A 17,298-nucleotide genomic window follows, 5' to 3' on the forward strand; every position below is an offset into this window, starting at 1 on the left:
TCATTTCTCCTGTACCGCCCTGTGAGAGCAGCTCCTGCCCGGTCTTCTGTGCTCATTCCTGTCCCCTTCAGTGCACTCTCCGTGACGTGATGTAGGAACTTGCCTAAGGTCACACTGCTTAGTGCTAAGTGGCAGAGGCAGGATTCGAACCCACATCTGTTGGAGACCAAAGTGCGTGCCTTTGACTCCTTGAGCTGTCTGTCTCAGGAGTGTTTTCTCACGTACTCATATGTTCTTGCTGTTTTTCCAGGTTCTTCTGCCATGCTTTCCAGGTCAGGGTGAGGGGTTGAGAGTACGGAGGTCCTACCCCTACAATCTTGTCTTTCAGTTTTTCAGATTTCCAATGTATTTGGAGATCTTGAGTCTTTTACCCCCTTCCTAAGATAGTTTTATATTGGCCTCTTATCTTTAATAGTAAAACTTATTTTTCTTAGTGGAAGAATAATTATGAGGATTACTTAAATCTAAGATGATAAGATTAAATAGCACAAATGGATCTATATCTATTTCTTACAGATATCATGATAAAATATTTATAAACTATAGATGAATCAAGTAAAAAACTAGTAAAGATAAAGTTACGTACCACAAGATATAATATAAAAGAAAAAATATCGAAGATCCAGCCCACGTACCACCAAATATATAACTCAACAGACTCCCAATAATTAAGGAACAGTGGACTTCGATAGCAGTTTCAGCTACAAAGGAGAAATTTGGTTGAAGGGAAAAAAATCAAAAAGGGAAAGATGCCCAAATGTATTTATATAACATTTTAAAACCTTCTAAATCTAGACAGAATAAAAGCAAAAAATGGGGAAATGATCATAGCAAAAAGTAAAGACTTGATAACACACACAGGCGAATTTATATAACGTGAGCTCACTATCAGATTCTAACCGCATGAGTGGCCCAAGGATACAAACAGCCATTTCACCCAAAAGAAAACAAACAGGAAACCAAATCTGAAGACGCATCCAACTTCAGTCAGTTTTTAAAACGAAAACATTTTACACCAACCGAATGAAGGAGTGTCAAGGGCCAGAGCTGGAAAGGCTGTGGGGCAAACGGGTATCCTCACGCGTTATTGTTGACAATGTAAATCGATTCAGTCTTTCTGGAGGAAACCTGGCAGCACATAGTAAGAATTATTAAAGCCTTCCCTCCGTAAGCCTGCAGTGCTCTTTCTGGGAATTGAACCTGAGGATATCACGAGACAAGCATTTCTTGAGCAACGGCAGTGTTAGAAGGTGTGAGAAGTGGGGATGAAGGAGATAGCTGATCTGAAGGAGTAACTAATGCAATTCGAAGGCTCTAAAAAAGTACATATTCAAAAATGCTTTCAAAGGATTAGCTGTAATGGAGAAGAAAATACTAGAGTAGCCTAAATGTCTAAAAACGGACAACTCACTGTCTACCTGAACCACCGCCCCACAACCCAAACTCCTCTGCCCTTGTGCGCGTACCCCGGTGCCAGCCCCGGAGTGTCTACACCACGGGCCTCAGCCCTCCCCCTGACCCCTCCCCCTCCTTCACACCCACCCCAATCTAACCAGCCCCAAGCCATAGGCATCCCCACTCCAGGCCACCCGCTGACCTCCACCTCCAGAGAGACAAGCCTTCGTACTTCCTCATCTGTTCTCCAACTTCATCGAGAGTCTTCTTCGAGAAACACGGATCTGATTGTGGTATTCCTCAATTGAAAACCTTTCAGAACCTTCCCATTGCTTTAGGAGAAAGTCAGACTCTTTGTTAAGATATATAAAGCCCTTCGTGGCCTGGTTCCTGCTTACCTCTGTTGTCCTCCTCTTGTCGCTCACTCTTCGGCCTTACAACTCCTGCACGCACGCACACACGCACCCCACAGTTCCTACTTACTGCATTGTTTGGAGTTCTCCCAAAGAGGCACCACGGGTCTTTGCACATGCCATTCCCTATACCTGCTCCTCACCTCTGCCTGCGACTCCGGGCTGGCTGACTCCTGTTTATTTCTACGTGTTCTTCTGGGCTCAATTGATATAGGATCCATCAGGGAACATCTTCACGACATACACAGACATAAGACCAGGTTATGGGGGAGACCTACCTGTGTTCACCACAACACCTGATTTATGCCCCTCATGTAAAAGATTCTTAATTGGGAAAGAAATTCTAAATTCTGATGTCTGAATAGTCTGCTTTTTATTTAACTGTATATTGGGACAAAATATATCAGCCTGTTTAATCCCCAATACGGTGTAACATTATCTTTCAGGGTTTTTTCCTTAAGATTTTATTTATTTATTTATTTATTTATTTGAGAGAGAGAGAGAGCACGAGTGGGGGAAGGGCAAAGGGAGAAGTAGACTCCCCACTGAGCAGGGAGCCCAATATGGGGCTCAATCCCAGGACCCTGAGATCATGACCTGAGCCCAAGGCAGACGCTTAACCGACTGAGCCACCCAGATGGCTCTATCTTTTACTTGTTATGGGTAGTTGTTCCAACCATTGAAAACTGTGCATAGGAACTGTATTCCTCTGCTCACCTTGCTGTCTGCAGAAGCAAGAACAGATTTCTGGGCTGCAGATTTGGGAACCTTCAATGACCATAGCAGAACAGGAAGGAGAGGAGGAGCATACTTCCAGTGGCATCGAGGGGGAGGTTTAGACCATGGGGAAGTAAAAGAGAGCCTACTACCTGGAATTGACCAGGGTAAAGATACTCTGATCTGGGATTGCCCAAATTCTGTTTGCTAGAAAATCCAATTAGCCAACTGTTTGTTAATTAAAATGTCTAATGTCAAATGTTTTTAGCAAGAGTAAAGAGGGGAGCCTTATAAGGTCTTTTCAGTGTATTACCTTGTCTTTAATGTAAATGGTATTTATGACCCCTTAAATGTTGGTATGATTGATATCTGATATTTAAACACAAAATGCAACCAATAAGGTAAATATGTTTCTTCACTTTTTCTAGTCAAATGTTTCAGAACTGTTCCAAATGAACACCTAAATTCAGCAGTGTCTGAAGAAGTTTTAATAATTCTATAAAGTAAGCATGGAGAGATTTCACTCCTAGTGCCATTATTAACACCCCATATAGAAACAAGAATTATTTCCTAACAGAAGTAATCCATGTTAACTTCAGATGCCTTAGTAAAAAGAAGTTTTGATATTAGGTTCAGCCCAAGTTACCCATCTTGACCCAATCTAATTGATATAAGTGGTAGGAATTAATTTTGTGCAGACAGGGATCAAGACTAATCCCAGTCAATCAGCACCTTATAATTAATCTACCTACTCTTTTTATAAGAGAGAGAGAAATGTTGGCACAGTCTCTGGTTTAAGGTTCTGCACCAATCTAATATAGAGGCCAAACATTTTACGGGGTTCAGATTTCAGGGTGGAATCACAAATGACAAAGGTTTTGTGAGAGCAGATGGTTATTTTCAACCACCAAATGTTGAGGTTTTCTTGGGACTCTGTTCTCACCATCCATGAGTGAATGAATGAGGATGTGAATTAAGGATAAAACATGTCTAGGTGCCTTTTAAGTAGGGTTAGAAAGCCTGGGTTTTATCAACTGGGCTAGCATTGATATTGTAGTTTTTAAAGCCTGAAATCTCTAGATACTAAGTAATTATAAAATGGAGTTCAGTCTAAACCTGTCGCTTTTCCCCTCCACCTGCTCACGTGCTCTTTCTCTCTTTCTCTCTCTCTCAAATAAATAAGTAAATATTTTAAAACAAATAAATAAAGGGCGCCTGGGTAGCTCAATGGGTTAAGCGTCCAACTCTTGATTTCAGCTCAGGTCATGATCTCAGGGTCCTGGGATTGAGCCCCGTGTTGGGCTCCACGCTCAGCACAAAGTCTGCTTGAGATTTTCTCTCTCCCTCTGCCCCTTCCCCGCAAATAAATAAATCTTTTAACCTGTCACTTTTTATGTCTGAGAATATAGATAAATCCCTGAAAAAATAAAAGGGAAAAATATTAATAAATGATTTTTCTACAAAATCAATATGTTAAACAAATTCTTAGTAAACTGTAGTTGTAAGTGAGGGTCCCACACTACTGTAGGGTACAGCCTTCCTTACTTCAATGTAGACCGCAAAGCAGCATGCCCTGGAAGTGCACAGGTCTCCTTACACACTGTTGTGGTTTTTTTAATAAATATAGCACAGTCCTGTAAATGTATTTTCCCCTCCTTGCGACTTTCTTAATACCATTTTCTTTTCTCTAGCTTTATTGTAAGAATACAGTATGTAATGCATATAACATATGTACTTAATCGACTGTTTACGTTATCAGTAAAGCTTCCCATCAACACTTAGCTATTAGTAAAGTTTTGGGGAGTCGGAATTTACACATGGATTTTCTACTATGGGAGGAAGAGGGGGTACCCCTAACCTCCATGTCATTCAGGGGTCAACTGTAAATGTGAAAAATCATTTTTGCAGTTTTTATTAAGAGTTAGACATGAGAAGGCTCTGCAACCTTAATTTTCTTAGTTGTTATGTTGTTCATAGAATGCAAGTTCAACAGGTTTTTTTTTTAATATGGTTTAACCTCGGTTTTAATCTTATAATGAATACTAAGCTGCAAAGAGGTATTTAGTCGTTTGTTAAATTTCTGGAGCTTTATGGCTATGGACAGCAATACAGATAGGATTTCTAGGGGCCCAGGAGATGGGAATCTTAATTCTGAATAGGAGCCAAATAGAGACAGCCCACTTTGCACCACAGTGCTCTTTGAAGAATTAATAAAATAAGGTAGGTATCATAAAGTAGATCATGTTTTCCCACGGGAATGATTTTATAATTATGGGCTGCTTTCTTGAACAGAACTTAGTTTCTAATTATAACAATAGCATGTTTTTTTAAAATTACAACAGCTGTGATAGAAATATCATGCACACTAATTACACCAGTGCCCCAGCACACTATAGTAGTTCATTCATTCATTCAAGAAGTACTCATTGAGTGTGTACTATGTGCCAAGCGCTATTCTGGGGTTTTGGTGTGAGCAAAAACACATGACCCTCCCCCCCACCCACATCAGTATGACAGAGTGGACTCGTAGGTGACATGACTCTAAACCAAGCATTCACTGCAAATTACAAATGCTAGAATGGAAACGCACAGTCACTGACTTGGGAGGTGGCAGCTGGACCGAGACGTAGCTGCTGCGAAATGTCATCCGTCGCAGGAAAGCAATGTGTTGGGACCCTGACTCCCTAGAGATGCTCAGACACATGCGATGATGAGTCTGGAGCCATTCAGGAGAGAATCCAGTAGGTTATCAAGGAGGCTGGGCCCGGGACCTGCCAGGTGTTGGGAACCTGAAAGATTTAATCATTGTCCTCGATGAAGTGAGAAGAGTTTTCAGGGCATGAAGTAAGGATGGGGTGACATCACATCTGCAGTTTGCGAAGCTTGTGGGTGATGGTCCTGTGCCCTCCAGGAGAAGGTTTCGGAGAATATTACACTTGTATAGGTGAAAGACGACCAGGACAGAGATGGGGAGAAGTGAGTGACATTTGGGAGTGAGCTAAAAAGTAAAAACAAACAAACTGAAAGGCTGGTGGGGGTCACGATTTCAATATCTGGAGCAAAATGGTGGAAAGGATGGCTCCACTTCCTGGCTGGTGTAGCCACATAAGTGGGGTGGCATTCCCTGGAAGAGGACCAGATTTGGGAGGCAGATGGCATTTCATTTTGGGTATCTGACATTTCGGCTTCTCATGAATTCTCAGATATCAGTCACTTGCCTGTGCTGGTCTGGTGCTCGGATTTTGGGCCACAGACAAAGATGAGTCATTGGTGACCCTGCAAAGGAGACTGAAAGGGAATGTCGATACAGGGAGGAGGAAAACCAGGATAATAAGGACCATGATCCCCAAGGGAAGACAGTGCTTCAAGAAGAAAGGAGGGGCATACGTGTCAGGCACTGCCAGAAATTACGTGAGAAAGAAACTGATAAATACCATCTGGATTAAGCAACAGAGCTGCTCTGATGGTTGGGAACTAGGTTGGAATGAGTTGGGAAAGAGATGAAGAGGTGAGTGCAGATAACCTTGTGTGACTTTTACCCTTGGAGAGAAGAGAGCTGCCCCCTGAGGAGCTGAACACTGAAGAGTCAAGGGAAGGCTTCGTACATGGGCAAGTTGGACCACATTTTCCGGTCACTAGGGCGGATAGAGAAGAGATGCCTTCGCAGCTAATAAATGTTTCGAGACTGCAAGACATGCTTGTGTATGTGAGAATCCGAATTGTATATGAATTGACAGATAAGTTTTTCCAGGGATTGATTCATAATCACAGACACCACCCATGCTGATATTTTCCCCATCTGTGAGCGCTACCAAACTGAGGTCCATAAATACAGCCTTTGGGAGTTAGTGTAGTGTGGGCTGAATTTGTACAGCGTCCAGTTTGGAACAATTCAGCCTGGGTTGTGGTTATTACTTCAAGAGAAGAAATGACCCTAGAGCATCGTCTTTTTCTTCTCATTTTCTTTTTTTTTTTTTTAACTTTACAATTTCTTCCATGTTCTCCATGTTGAGAACTAAGCAAACACCCATGACTCGAAGCCCTCCAAATTTAGAAAACCAGTTTTTATTTCCCATCCCCTGGAGCAGTTAGTTATCTTCCCAACATGCAGTACTTTGATCCAAAGACCCTGGCCAACTCCAGAGCGGAGTCTCAGTGGTATGTGAGTGAGATAACCAGTTGATCTAGAACCAACTTAAGGCCCGTAGGGTGGGAAGACTCTCAGACCTGTGCATGAGCCACCCAGATCCAAATTTTGCCCCCCCCCTTGGCCTTGAATACAGAATGGAATTTGGGGCAGCTGATCTAGTGCGGCCCGCTGGGCCTGGCAGTAAGCACTCGAGGCTACACCCGACTCGGCAGTGTGTGTAGAACTGGCTGCCTTGTAATACCATTCCACCCTTGACGTCTAAAAAGCTTATAAACACAAGGATGCTCCTTTTCCTATTGTTGATTCTTTGCCTCAATACACCTGCTTCAGAAACCTGCACCTTTGAAGGGCAAGGGCAAGCAGTGGTAGCCTGCCTCCTAAAGGCTAAGCCGGCACTTGCTGGGGCCACCTAGCCATCTGCTTGGGGGAGTGAGGCCTGAGCCCTGCTTGCGAGGGGCTGCTGCCTGCAGGCCTGACTGTCTATCTATTTATTTCATCGCAGTATAGTTGACGCACCATGTTACATTGGTTTCAGGTGTACAACATAGTGATTTGACTGCTTGACACATATGCTGTGCTCACCACAAGTGTGGCTACCCTCTGTCACCAGACGACACTATGACATTATCATTGACTATAGTCCCTGTGCTGTAGGTGTCATCCCCGTGACTTACTCATTCCGTAACTGGAAACCTGGACCTCCCTCTCCCTCCATCCATTGTGCCCACCCCCTCACCTCCTGCCCCCACTCTGGCAGCCACCAGCCTGTTCTCTGTCTGTAGGGCCTGTTTCTACTTCTTTTGTTTATTTATTCATTTGGGGTCATTTTTTGTTTTGTTTTTTGTTTTTAGATTGTACATAAAGTGAAATCACATGGTATTTGTCTTTGTCTGACTTATGTCACTTAGCATAATACCCTCTGGGTCCATCCGTGTTGCCACAGATGGCAAGATCTCATTCTTTTTGTGGCTGAGTCGTATATATACTACCCATTGTATATATACTACATCTCCTATATCCATTCATCCGTTCATGGACAGCCCTGATACTCTAGAAAGGGCCACGCACCTGTGGGCAAAGTCATCTTAAGCTGACTCAGCTGCCAAAGTAAAAACTGCACACGGTATAAGGCATAACGCTGGCCACCACGTTACAAAAATAGCCAACTGCGGGACCCTAAAAGCTAACCGCGGCGTAAAACAATTCACTGTAAGTTGCCACACAAACACCAGTGGCCCGCGCTTAGGATATTGGGAGACAGGGCAATAAAGATGCTGTCCTCCCACCCACGTTCTGAACCAATTTGAAAATTTAAAACAAAGGAGTAAGGCGGAGAGAGGCTACACCGTCACCTTGATTACCGATAAAGTGGACATTGGAGATTGTGCCTTCCGTTGGTGGGCAGGTGGGCATCCCCGTACTAAACCCAGCATCAGAAGCTCTCCCAGCAGCAGGGTGAACGGGGCAGCCTTCCCCTCACAGGAGCGGATTTGGCTTCTGTCACACTTACGACATCAAGAAGTACAGCAAAATGTGTGCTACTTGTGGGCAGTTCTCTGCCGAAAGAGCCAGAGTGGTGCCAGATTATGCGTGCCCAGTTTTCCCTTCTACCCTTGTCGATCAAATTTCCGATTTCTGCCCCAAAGAGAAGTCCGAGTGTGGGGTCAAAGAGACTAGAAGCTCCTGGAACCCCACCCAGATGGACAAGAACAATGAGCTAGGAAGAAATTCCCCACGCACGGCCCCGCCCTCAGCCCCAACAGCTCCTTCCTGACATAATAATAGGAGAGCAGATATTCACTGACCAATAGAAGTCCTACTTAATTCTGATGGCTTCATGCACCTTTTAACAGTTGACAGCCATCTTACAGCCTGACCTGCTCTTCTAGAGTCTGCATTTGCTAAGTGCCCTCTGTGCACCCTGGACTGTGATAGGCCCGAAGAGATTACAAAGAAGCAAATAGCTGGATTCAGCCCTCATCCTCTGTAGTGGGTGGGTGGGGACAATATTTATGTTAATGAAATTTCGGGACTACTTGGTAACTCATAGTCACCAGAGGAAATTAGAGGCGAACATCTATGAACTAAAGAACCATACTGGCCTTCAAAGAGCCTTCAGCAGGATTCTGGTTTTCGAGGACCCTTCTAGAACGCAGAGGCGATCTGAAGAAAAAGTGTGTTTCCTTCCTCAGTGTGTCCTTTTTCATGAAGAAGGAGAGGGTATGTCATAAAAGACTAATTTGGAGGAAAATGACCTCATGGGCTCGCAATTAAGCTGTTTCCCTTTGCATCTTGGTGGAAGAACTCCATCGGCACACGGCAGGTCTGTTTAAGGAAGTATATGTGTATGAATTAGGAAGGGTGGGGTTGACCTACACAGGCAGGACATTACTCTCCTTCCTCTTCCTGACCACGTTTCCCACAGTAGTCATGGTCATTGCTCAACTTCCTGTTGGGGAAAACCTTGGCTATGGAGCGTCCACCTGCTCCAATGGGCAAACTAAGGACGGCTAAGTGTTCGCTGCTGCTGGGAAACCTGAGTTTTGAGCTTGCCTACAGACCCCTTTTCCGTAGTATTTGAAGCAAAGATGGAGCCCTTCTGCATAAGGCAGAAGGGACCGGAAATGGCAGCCTTGACAAACCATCACCGCCTGGAGTAAAACATGGCAGCCTGAAATGTGGGGATTCGGAGGGGCCTGGGGCACAGACAAAACAAGGGGATGTCCTAAGGTGGCGCCTGCGGCCAGGTTAGCGTTGGCGGAAGTGGCGAGCAAGAGGTGGATGGGAGGACAGGGGCATTGGGCCGTTGGCTGTGGGGAACACCTCTGGGCCCCTGGCCACAGGGCTGATGCTCTTCATCCAGCAAACCGTGTGCTGGCTGCAACACTGCACTGGGCACCACGATTAGTAAAGTCGTGGCCCCTGGCTTCCAGAAGCCCACAGTCTGGTCAGTTGATTTCGTACCCTCCTCAGCTGGATTCCAGGTTGGTAAGGGAAGAAAGTGTGTTGGGTGGGGGGGCCTAGAGGAAACACAGCTCCCAGCACTGTCTTAGACCTAGTGGGCAAGCCCTGGGAATCTGCATTTTATGCAGAGGTACTGATGCTCGGTGAGGTTTGGGGGTAGTCGGCTGCATGGACAGAGTAAGTAGAGTGTGGCAGGTGCTGTGCTCATGGGCCCTGGGAACCTTGAGAGCACGAAGAAGGCAGAGCTATGGGGACGGTTCAGGTGTGAGGCTCAGGGAATTTTATTCGAACAGTTGGTTCCATTTACCTACTTTTTTGCCTTTATATCACCTCCGGTGGCTGGTAACAGCAGCTGTGCGGTTCTCACTGTCTGAATTTCAGCATCTCACTGTGCTTCAGGCTCTGGCCATCCATCCTGTGCCTCTCATCTTCCTTGGACTTCTGATTCGCCCACCAGGGACCGATGACTGTTGTTTATGGGGATCTCAGATACAGGGCAGCAGTAATGATCGAAGCCTCCAAGGAGAGGTCCATTTGGAGAATGTTAGTTCTTTGTCGTCTTCACAGCAGATCTTTTGCTTTTTCAGCATCGCTGTGTTCTCTCTGCCACCCCACCCCAAGGACAGGGCCAAGGTGGCTTCTGCTTGTCCTGATAGAGCCTCCCCTGGAATCCCTCCTATGCCTCATCCCCAGCCCACTCAGCCTCCCGCAGCCAGACACAGAGTTCCTAAACAAAATGACTCAAGGTCAGTGCCCATGCTGTGCTCCCACCTCCTGGTCCTGTCCCCTGATAGGGGGCCCTGGACCATCCCGCAGGTTCCTGCTTCATCCCCCGCCTCCAAGCCAAAATCAGACCCCAGGCTTGAGCACCTGGTTCCCCTGCTGTCCTTCCTGGATGCCGCTCTACGCCCACAGGCAGTATCCCCTGCAAAGGCATTTTCAGCCCGTCCTTGTGACATTGGAGGTCATGGGAACTAAAAGACTTGAAGGCCTCTTTGGCCTTTTCCCTACAGGGCAAGTAGCATCACACCCTGAGCAGCTCTCTGCTGACCCCGTCAGAGCCCAGCTCAGCCCTCTGTGGCAGAAGGCGTGCTCCAAGGCAGAGGGAGTCCCCACTCTGGGGTGCACCACGAGGAGAAATAGGACCCATAGCTCTCATCAAGTGCTGCCCCCTGTAATCACACACTGTGCCCCAGCTTCCTGGCTGAACCCCACCTTGAGGTTGGGATGAGGCGGGACGAGGGCCAACAGCTTCCTACTCTCATACCATTTCAAGTCCCTATCCCCCATTTCTATCATCTGCAGTGATACTAAAGTTTTTTCTAAATTTGGGAAATGTCAAAATAATGAGCAAATGAGGGAAATTTCAACTAAATGAATATGTAAAGTGTGTATCCTCAAAACTGCTGCTTTTTAGTAAACTGTAGGCATTTTTTTTATTGTGAAGAATATGGAGGGATTTGGGGGATTTGCCTTTTGCAAAAAACAGCCTACATCTTGTTAAATAAAGTGAAAGTGGGAAGGGAGAAAAAAAAGTGAAGTCAGGCGTGGACATGGATCATGGGCATGAGCCACAGAAGTCATAAGACAGTGAATACTATCAAATCCTCTTAGGCTAGCTACAATTAATTCAATTTTAGAACCACCCAGGGTGAATAAACACTGTCCAGAGACACTCAAGGGATTCTAGAACTTTCTGCTATTTGCCCCTCCCACAACTTTAATGCAATCCTTGCTCTCCAACTAATGTGCACCTGGTATCTTGACCAGTAGGGGGCATAAGTGAGCAATGTACTAAATGAGCGGTGCTCAGGTCCCACCTCCTGGGTAGGAGGCAGCTCCAGCCAGCTCACCAGGAGAGAGAGAAGAATGAAGCCATTGGAATCAATTCATTTTTAAAAAGCCTTTGAGAGTTTACATGATTGTGAATTTTTATTAAATTCCCTTAATCAACTTTCCTCAGCCACAAAAGCTGATACAATTCTGTGACTTGGACATTCAGAACACTAGAAATGTTTTTCATAGATTGTGAAAGAATTCTGTTGATACAGAAGAAGGGTTCTCTCTGGAAAAGCAATTGCCCCAAAGCTGTTCCAGTTCAGAAGAGAAATGGGATGGGAAAAGAGAAATAGACACATAAGTATTTGACTTCCACCTCCACCCCAACACACACATCGTCTTTTTTTAAATGTTAAAAAATGAGGTTTGTTTAAGTGAGAAGGGAGGATTTGAAAACATGTTCCCTCAAGGAAAGAAGGCACTTCTGAAGTCCTGACCGTCCCCTCCTATTCATTGGCTCTATTCATATCCCTCAGCTTTATTTTTGCATTGTCTGCTCTTCTCATCCCATCTCCCAAACTTTCCAAGGGCCTCCTGAGGGAGGGCAAACAACACAAGCCAGGGAGAATGTGGGTGGAGGACACAGGCAGTGGAACTGCCCCGACCTGTCTGCCTTGGGTGTAGCACCTCATCCTGCCCCAGATGGACATGGTTCTCCCGATGGTGGCAGCCTGACGGGGCTGTCCACCCCTCCCCGTCACCCAGAAGGGCCACAGCTGCCCGGGGAGCATGCTGTCCACAACCATGGTGGGGACCCTGATCCGGGGGTGGAGGAATCGAAGTGCCCCTCGAAGGCCTGAATCCAAACTCCTTACTCCACGGAGCCAAGATGGATCTCCAACTCAGGGTATGTTGGACACTCAGCTATGACTGGGTGATTTTTTTTTTTTTTTTTAAGGGTTCAGGGAGGTGATGATGAGCTTCGAAGCTCACCCCCACTTCAGATTGAATCGACAAACCTAGAGTCTGTTTTTCTCCTCAGGTTGTTATAAATTATGGCTAGCTCACTTGTGGACAGTCTATTTCTATTTTCCTAGTCAAAGACATTGGTGCCTTCAGTGGTCACCCAGGAAAAGGACATTATTTCCATCTTATTTCCCTTCCAAAGCTTTTATTTTAAGATGTAATCCTTGTTCTGTGATATTTATATTTGACTAGTAAGACAAAAGGTGTACTGGCTTTTGGCAAATTCTAGTCTACATCATTTTATTAACTCCAGTATGGAAAATGGTAAAACTGAGTTAGCTTCTGGGCTTCCCCATCAATTATTTTTCTTTTCTGTTACTATTGTTTTGAGGCGACAGTACAGTAGAGCTAGTGACCAAATCGTCGCTCTCCTGTGAACTGAGTCCAGAATGTTACTATGGCCTTTTCTGAAACACATTTTCATTGGAATGAAATAGTATTGAAACACCTGACCTCATTCTGTTCTGTCTAGACCTTGAACTTTTTAATGATAATTATTTAGAAAGGAACTCTTTGGTCTTGCTGTTGACTGACCAAGGAGAGAAGCACAAAGCCAGCACAGGAAGCAAGCCCAGAAGTCATAATCTCCCAGGGGCTTTCTGGGCTGGCCCGCGGCCCCTCAAAGTGCTTTATCTGACCCATAGCCCTGAGAGCTGTCTGAGCGGTAAATGCAACCGTTCTTTCGTTTCAACAAATATGTATCAAAAGTCAGTATGTGCCAGGCATTTTTCTAGATACTGGCATGCTCTGATCTGTAGCTAAACTATGACTGAGTGGTACAAACACTAAATGTGGTCATTTGTTTGGCTCTGATGGGGGTTTCCAGCCATAGTTTTCAGGCTGACTGTATTCAAGAATCAGGCCAAGAGATGATTTTGAAAAACGTCTGATAAGTATTCGTTGCAAGATAGAAAAATTAGTGATTGAACCAGGTATGCAAAAAATAGAAGGTTCTTCTTGTTCTAAACTGCCAAAAGGATTAGCGATTATTTGTAGAACCCAGGTATTCAGCAAGAAGTATGAGTCATAGTATTTCAAACACTGATCGCCCGGTTCTGCTCCTGGTAAATTTCTTTAACAATACTCAGAGCTGTAGGAGCTGACAAAGTAATATGCTAACGTGAAAGGGATGGTGTGGGGTGTTTCTAACAGGTTTCTTGAGATATAATTTATGATTTTAATTCACCCAGTTAAAGGGTACAAGTCCATAGTTTCTGATATGTTAGATTATTCATTTTTTAAGTTGTGGTAAAATATATATAACATAAAATTTGCCATTTTATCCATTTTTAAGGGCACAATTCAGTAGCATGAATTACAGTCACGATTTTATGCCACCATCACCACGTCTACTCCCCAAACTTTTTCATCACCCCAAACAGAAATCCCACAGCCATTAAGCAGAAACAACTTCCCCTTGCCTCCGCCCTTGGTAACCTCTCATCGACTTTCTGTCTATAAATTTGCCTCTTCTAGATATTTCATATAAGGGCAATCATACGATATTTGTCCTTTCGTGTCTGGCTTACTTCACTTAGCCTAATGTTTTCAAGATTCACCCCAGCACAGATCAGAACTTCTTTCCCTTTTATGGCTGATGAGATAGTATATTTTAATTCCCTCCTAGTTTAGTCTCCCTCCCTTAAATATACCTTAACTTCTAACCTACTCATGAAGAAATCTTCGGGTGTTTTCAGCCTGATGGTATTTTTATAGTTAAGTTATTTAAAGCGTGAAGAGACTCTTAAAAAGATATTTATTTTCAGTTATTTCTTTAACGGCAGGGGCCATAGATTCATCTTTTCAAAAATCTTTTTATCTAATGCCCAGTCCAGGTCCTGGTGCAGAGTAATTATTCAACAAATTTCTCTTGAGAGGGACTGATGAGTGGTTTTTAAGGTTTTACTTTTAGGTACCGTGAAAGAGATTTTTAAATGAAAAAGAATATGTTTTTTATGTTAGTTCTTTGTTCTCTGGAGCAGTGGTAGTTTCTTTTGACATAAAATTTAATAGTTGCGATTGTTTCACATTCCATAGAATCACTAAGTATGAAGAGTAGATCTGTTATATAATATAAATATTTCACTGGGACGTGGTCAAAGTTAACTCAGGAAACCTGACAACACCTACTTTGTGCCTTTCATGAATGTTTAGTGACATTTTTTAATGAGAGGGATCCGAGTGTCCCAGCTGCAAAGCAGTGTGACCCGGGACAAGTCTTTTCAACTCATAACTGCTCTTGGCCTTGCCTACCCGGCTGTTCTTTCTCAGCGCTGAGCTCAGAAATGGAGAGGAAGTTGAGGCAGAAGCCGCTATAACTCAAGGAGCCCTTTTACACCTCCCAGGGGTGAGGAAACTGAAGGCGAAGGCAGATTTGGGTCATTTCACAGCTTTGATCTTTAAATACAGAATGTACTATGTTGCTGCCAGGGCTGCCCCAGTAAAGTCAGGAGGCGTATTTTCTATATGGGCAGCCCCCCTACTCGGCATACTAACACACGCTCTGATTGTGCTTTGACTGTTTCAGAAGTTGGGAAGAACAGGAGAGGAAGGTCGAGAAGTGCAAAATGTTGTCCTTGATCCGGGCTTGAAAACTCATCAAAAGATATCTTTGCTATAGGCAATTTCCCTACCCGCTTTCTCAAAACCTAATCAAGGAGGAACACTTGCAAATTTTAAATTGCAACTAAGTTATTTGCTTTGTTGAATGTTTAGCACATGGGTTCTTTCAGAAATTCTGCTCTGTGTTGAAGCTCCCAGGAGCACCGAAAAGACTCGGCTAGGAAGCAGCATGCATCATTCATTCACTTTCCCTGTGGTCCTCCCTCTTTATCCAGATGGCGCGCCCAGGTAGAGCCCCATGGCTTGCTACTCTCTGAGTCCACCATGGCCCGATGTCCTACGTAGAGCAGGCACTCAATGACTGTTTGATAACCAGTGACTCCAGAACCACGAAATGCAAGATGTTATAAAGCAAGGAGCCTGGTTTGCTTATATGGCCCCTGGAATCTATCTTGATGCTTTGAAAGTCATACCAGGTACTTAAGTTATTAGTGCTTTTTACATTTCAAAGGCATATAGACTACCACTGGCCTAAATATAAAATAATAATTTCTGTCTGTAGAGCTACACACCCTATAGTCGAAAAGAAAGCCCTTCCTTCCTCATTTCTCAGTGACAGCCTGTAATCATCTTTGAGTAATTTTTAAGATTCTTTCTTAAGCACCATTCCCTTCATTATGTCAGCCGGGACCAGCGTCTCCTTGTATCAGTGGAATGATTCTCATTCCTTCCCAAGCCCAACCACCACCTAGTAAGAAGAGGTAGCCGTAAATCTCAGCCAACTTTCTTTTTCAACAATTAGGCTGGGTGAAAAGTCAGATGATAAAGTCAGATAACCCACCAAATATTTCTTGAGGACCTGGGAGGAGTTTCAGGTAGCCATTAAAGAGGATATGACTGAGTTCTACCCAGACCTGCTTTCCTCATTCAGATCTAATGTAGGCTTGAAGGAACAGAGACCGGGGTGCAACTGGGTTCCTGTGCAGCTAGGACATGGCCCATTTCTTTCTTCAGGACCGGGAACTGTTTAAAGAAGCCCAGTTAGACTTCTATAAATTCCAACTGAAATTGTTAACCTTACCTCATATTTGGCCTAGCAACTTCGGGCATGGATAAAATACACACTGAGAAACTGCATCTCACAGCTTGGTGTATGGTTTGTTTATAAACTAAAAAGTATTTTGTCTTTGTAAGCCAAAATTAGTATTAACCCTATTATAGAATTAATAGTTATGACTAAATATGGCAATAACACTTTAAAATGGTTTTTATATCATCACTGTTTTCTGATAGAATTTAACAGACTCTTACACTGTGACCTGTACTAATTGTTCGTCGTTTAAATGAGCCTATATAAGCCTTTTCCCATATTTCCCCATGATTAACTATGTAATTACCACTTGATAAGAGCCCTTTATTTTAATTAGAATAATCACAGGGCTTACGATTCTATAAATATTCACTGAGCAGTTGCTATGTGTAAGACTAATGGGCATGCCAGAAAGATAAAAGAATTACTAAGGCTTGTCCTTCTTTTACTGAGGCATAATTGACATATAACATTATATTAGTTTCAGGTGTACAACAGAATGATTCAATATTTGCATATATTGCAAAATGATCACCACAGTAAAGTCTAGTTAACATCCATCACCACATATAGTTACAGAACTTTTTTTTCCCTTTGTGATGACAGCTTTTAAGATCTATCTAAAGCTTACCCTTAACCTCAAAAAAGTGTTTGTGATCTAGGGGAAAAAATGTAAAGAAATGCAACAAATATAATATGAATAGACAGAATTAAGTAAGTGCAAATGGATATCAGAGGAATAAATGATTAATTTTAAGAGACAGTATAGAGTTTCCCAAGGAGGTAGAACTTAAATTGGGCCTTCCAAACCACTGAGGGCACTTTCAAGTCTGAGATTAGAGCTAATAGAAAGTAAATATTTGCTCCTGTTATACTTTCAGTCTTTTTTTTTTTTAATCTCTTGAAGATTCTACCAAGTCAAACTGAAGATTTGAAATGAATTTAGTTATATACTCTGAGAAACCATTATATAAGCAGATTCAAAGCCCTCCCCCCCCCCCGCCCCGCCAACCCTGTGATTTCCCTTATTTAGAGAACAGTGGGAAACATCCCAAGGGCAGTAACTAGCTTGAGCAAAGACAGAGAGGAGTGAAAAGCTGTGACCTTAGTGGGCAATGTTGAGTTGTCCAATATGGCTGCAGCTCTGGGCCAGACCCTGGAAGGTCCAACTGCCAAGATAAGGAGTTGGACTGGATCTTTAG

At 43.8% G+C, this 17,298-nt stretch overlaps 1 protein-coding gene across 2 annotated transcripts in view; it reads left to right on the forward strand.

Moving 5' to 3' along the window:
- Positions 1–17,298, forward strand: part of PLEKHG1 (pleckstrin homology and RhoGEF domain containing G1) — a 218,388-nt gene that overhangs the window by 78,935 nt on the left and 122,155 nt on the right. The window contains exons 1-3 of one of the 2 annotated variants that reach the window (XM_087865582.1): positions 9,468–12,329; positions 15,809–15,833; positions 15,882–15,907. The exons of the other annotated variant lie outside the window; for it this stretch is intronic. Coding sequence (XP_087721708.1) covers positions 12,208–12,329; positions 15,809–15,833; positions 15,882–15,907 — 173 coding nt within the window. The 5' untranslated portion in view covers positions 9,468–12,207. Of the gene's footprint in view, positions 1–9,467; positions 12,330–15,808; positions 15,834–15,881; positions 15,908–17,298 lie in introns of those variants that run through there. 2 annotated transcript variants of the gene reach the window in all.

Source organism: Ursus americanus, chromosome 11 (assembly GCF_024610735.1).
Source record: "Ursus americanus isolate L20-20 chromosome 11, mUrsAme1.1.p, whole genome shotgun sequence".
NCBI lineage: Eukaryota > Metazoa > Chordata > Mammalia > Carnivora > Ursidae > Ursus > Ursus americanus.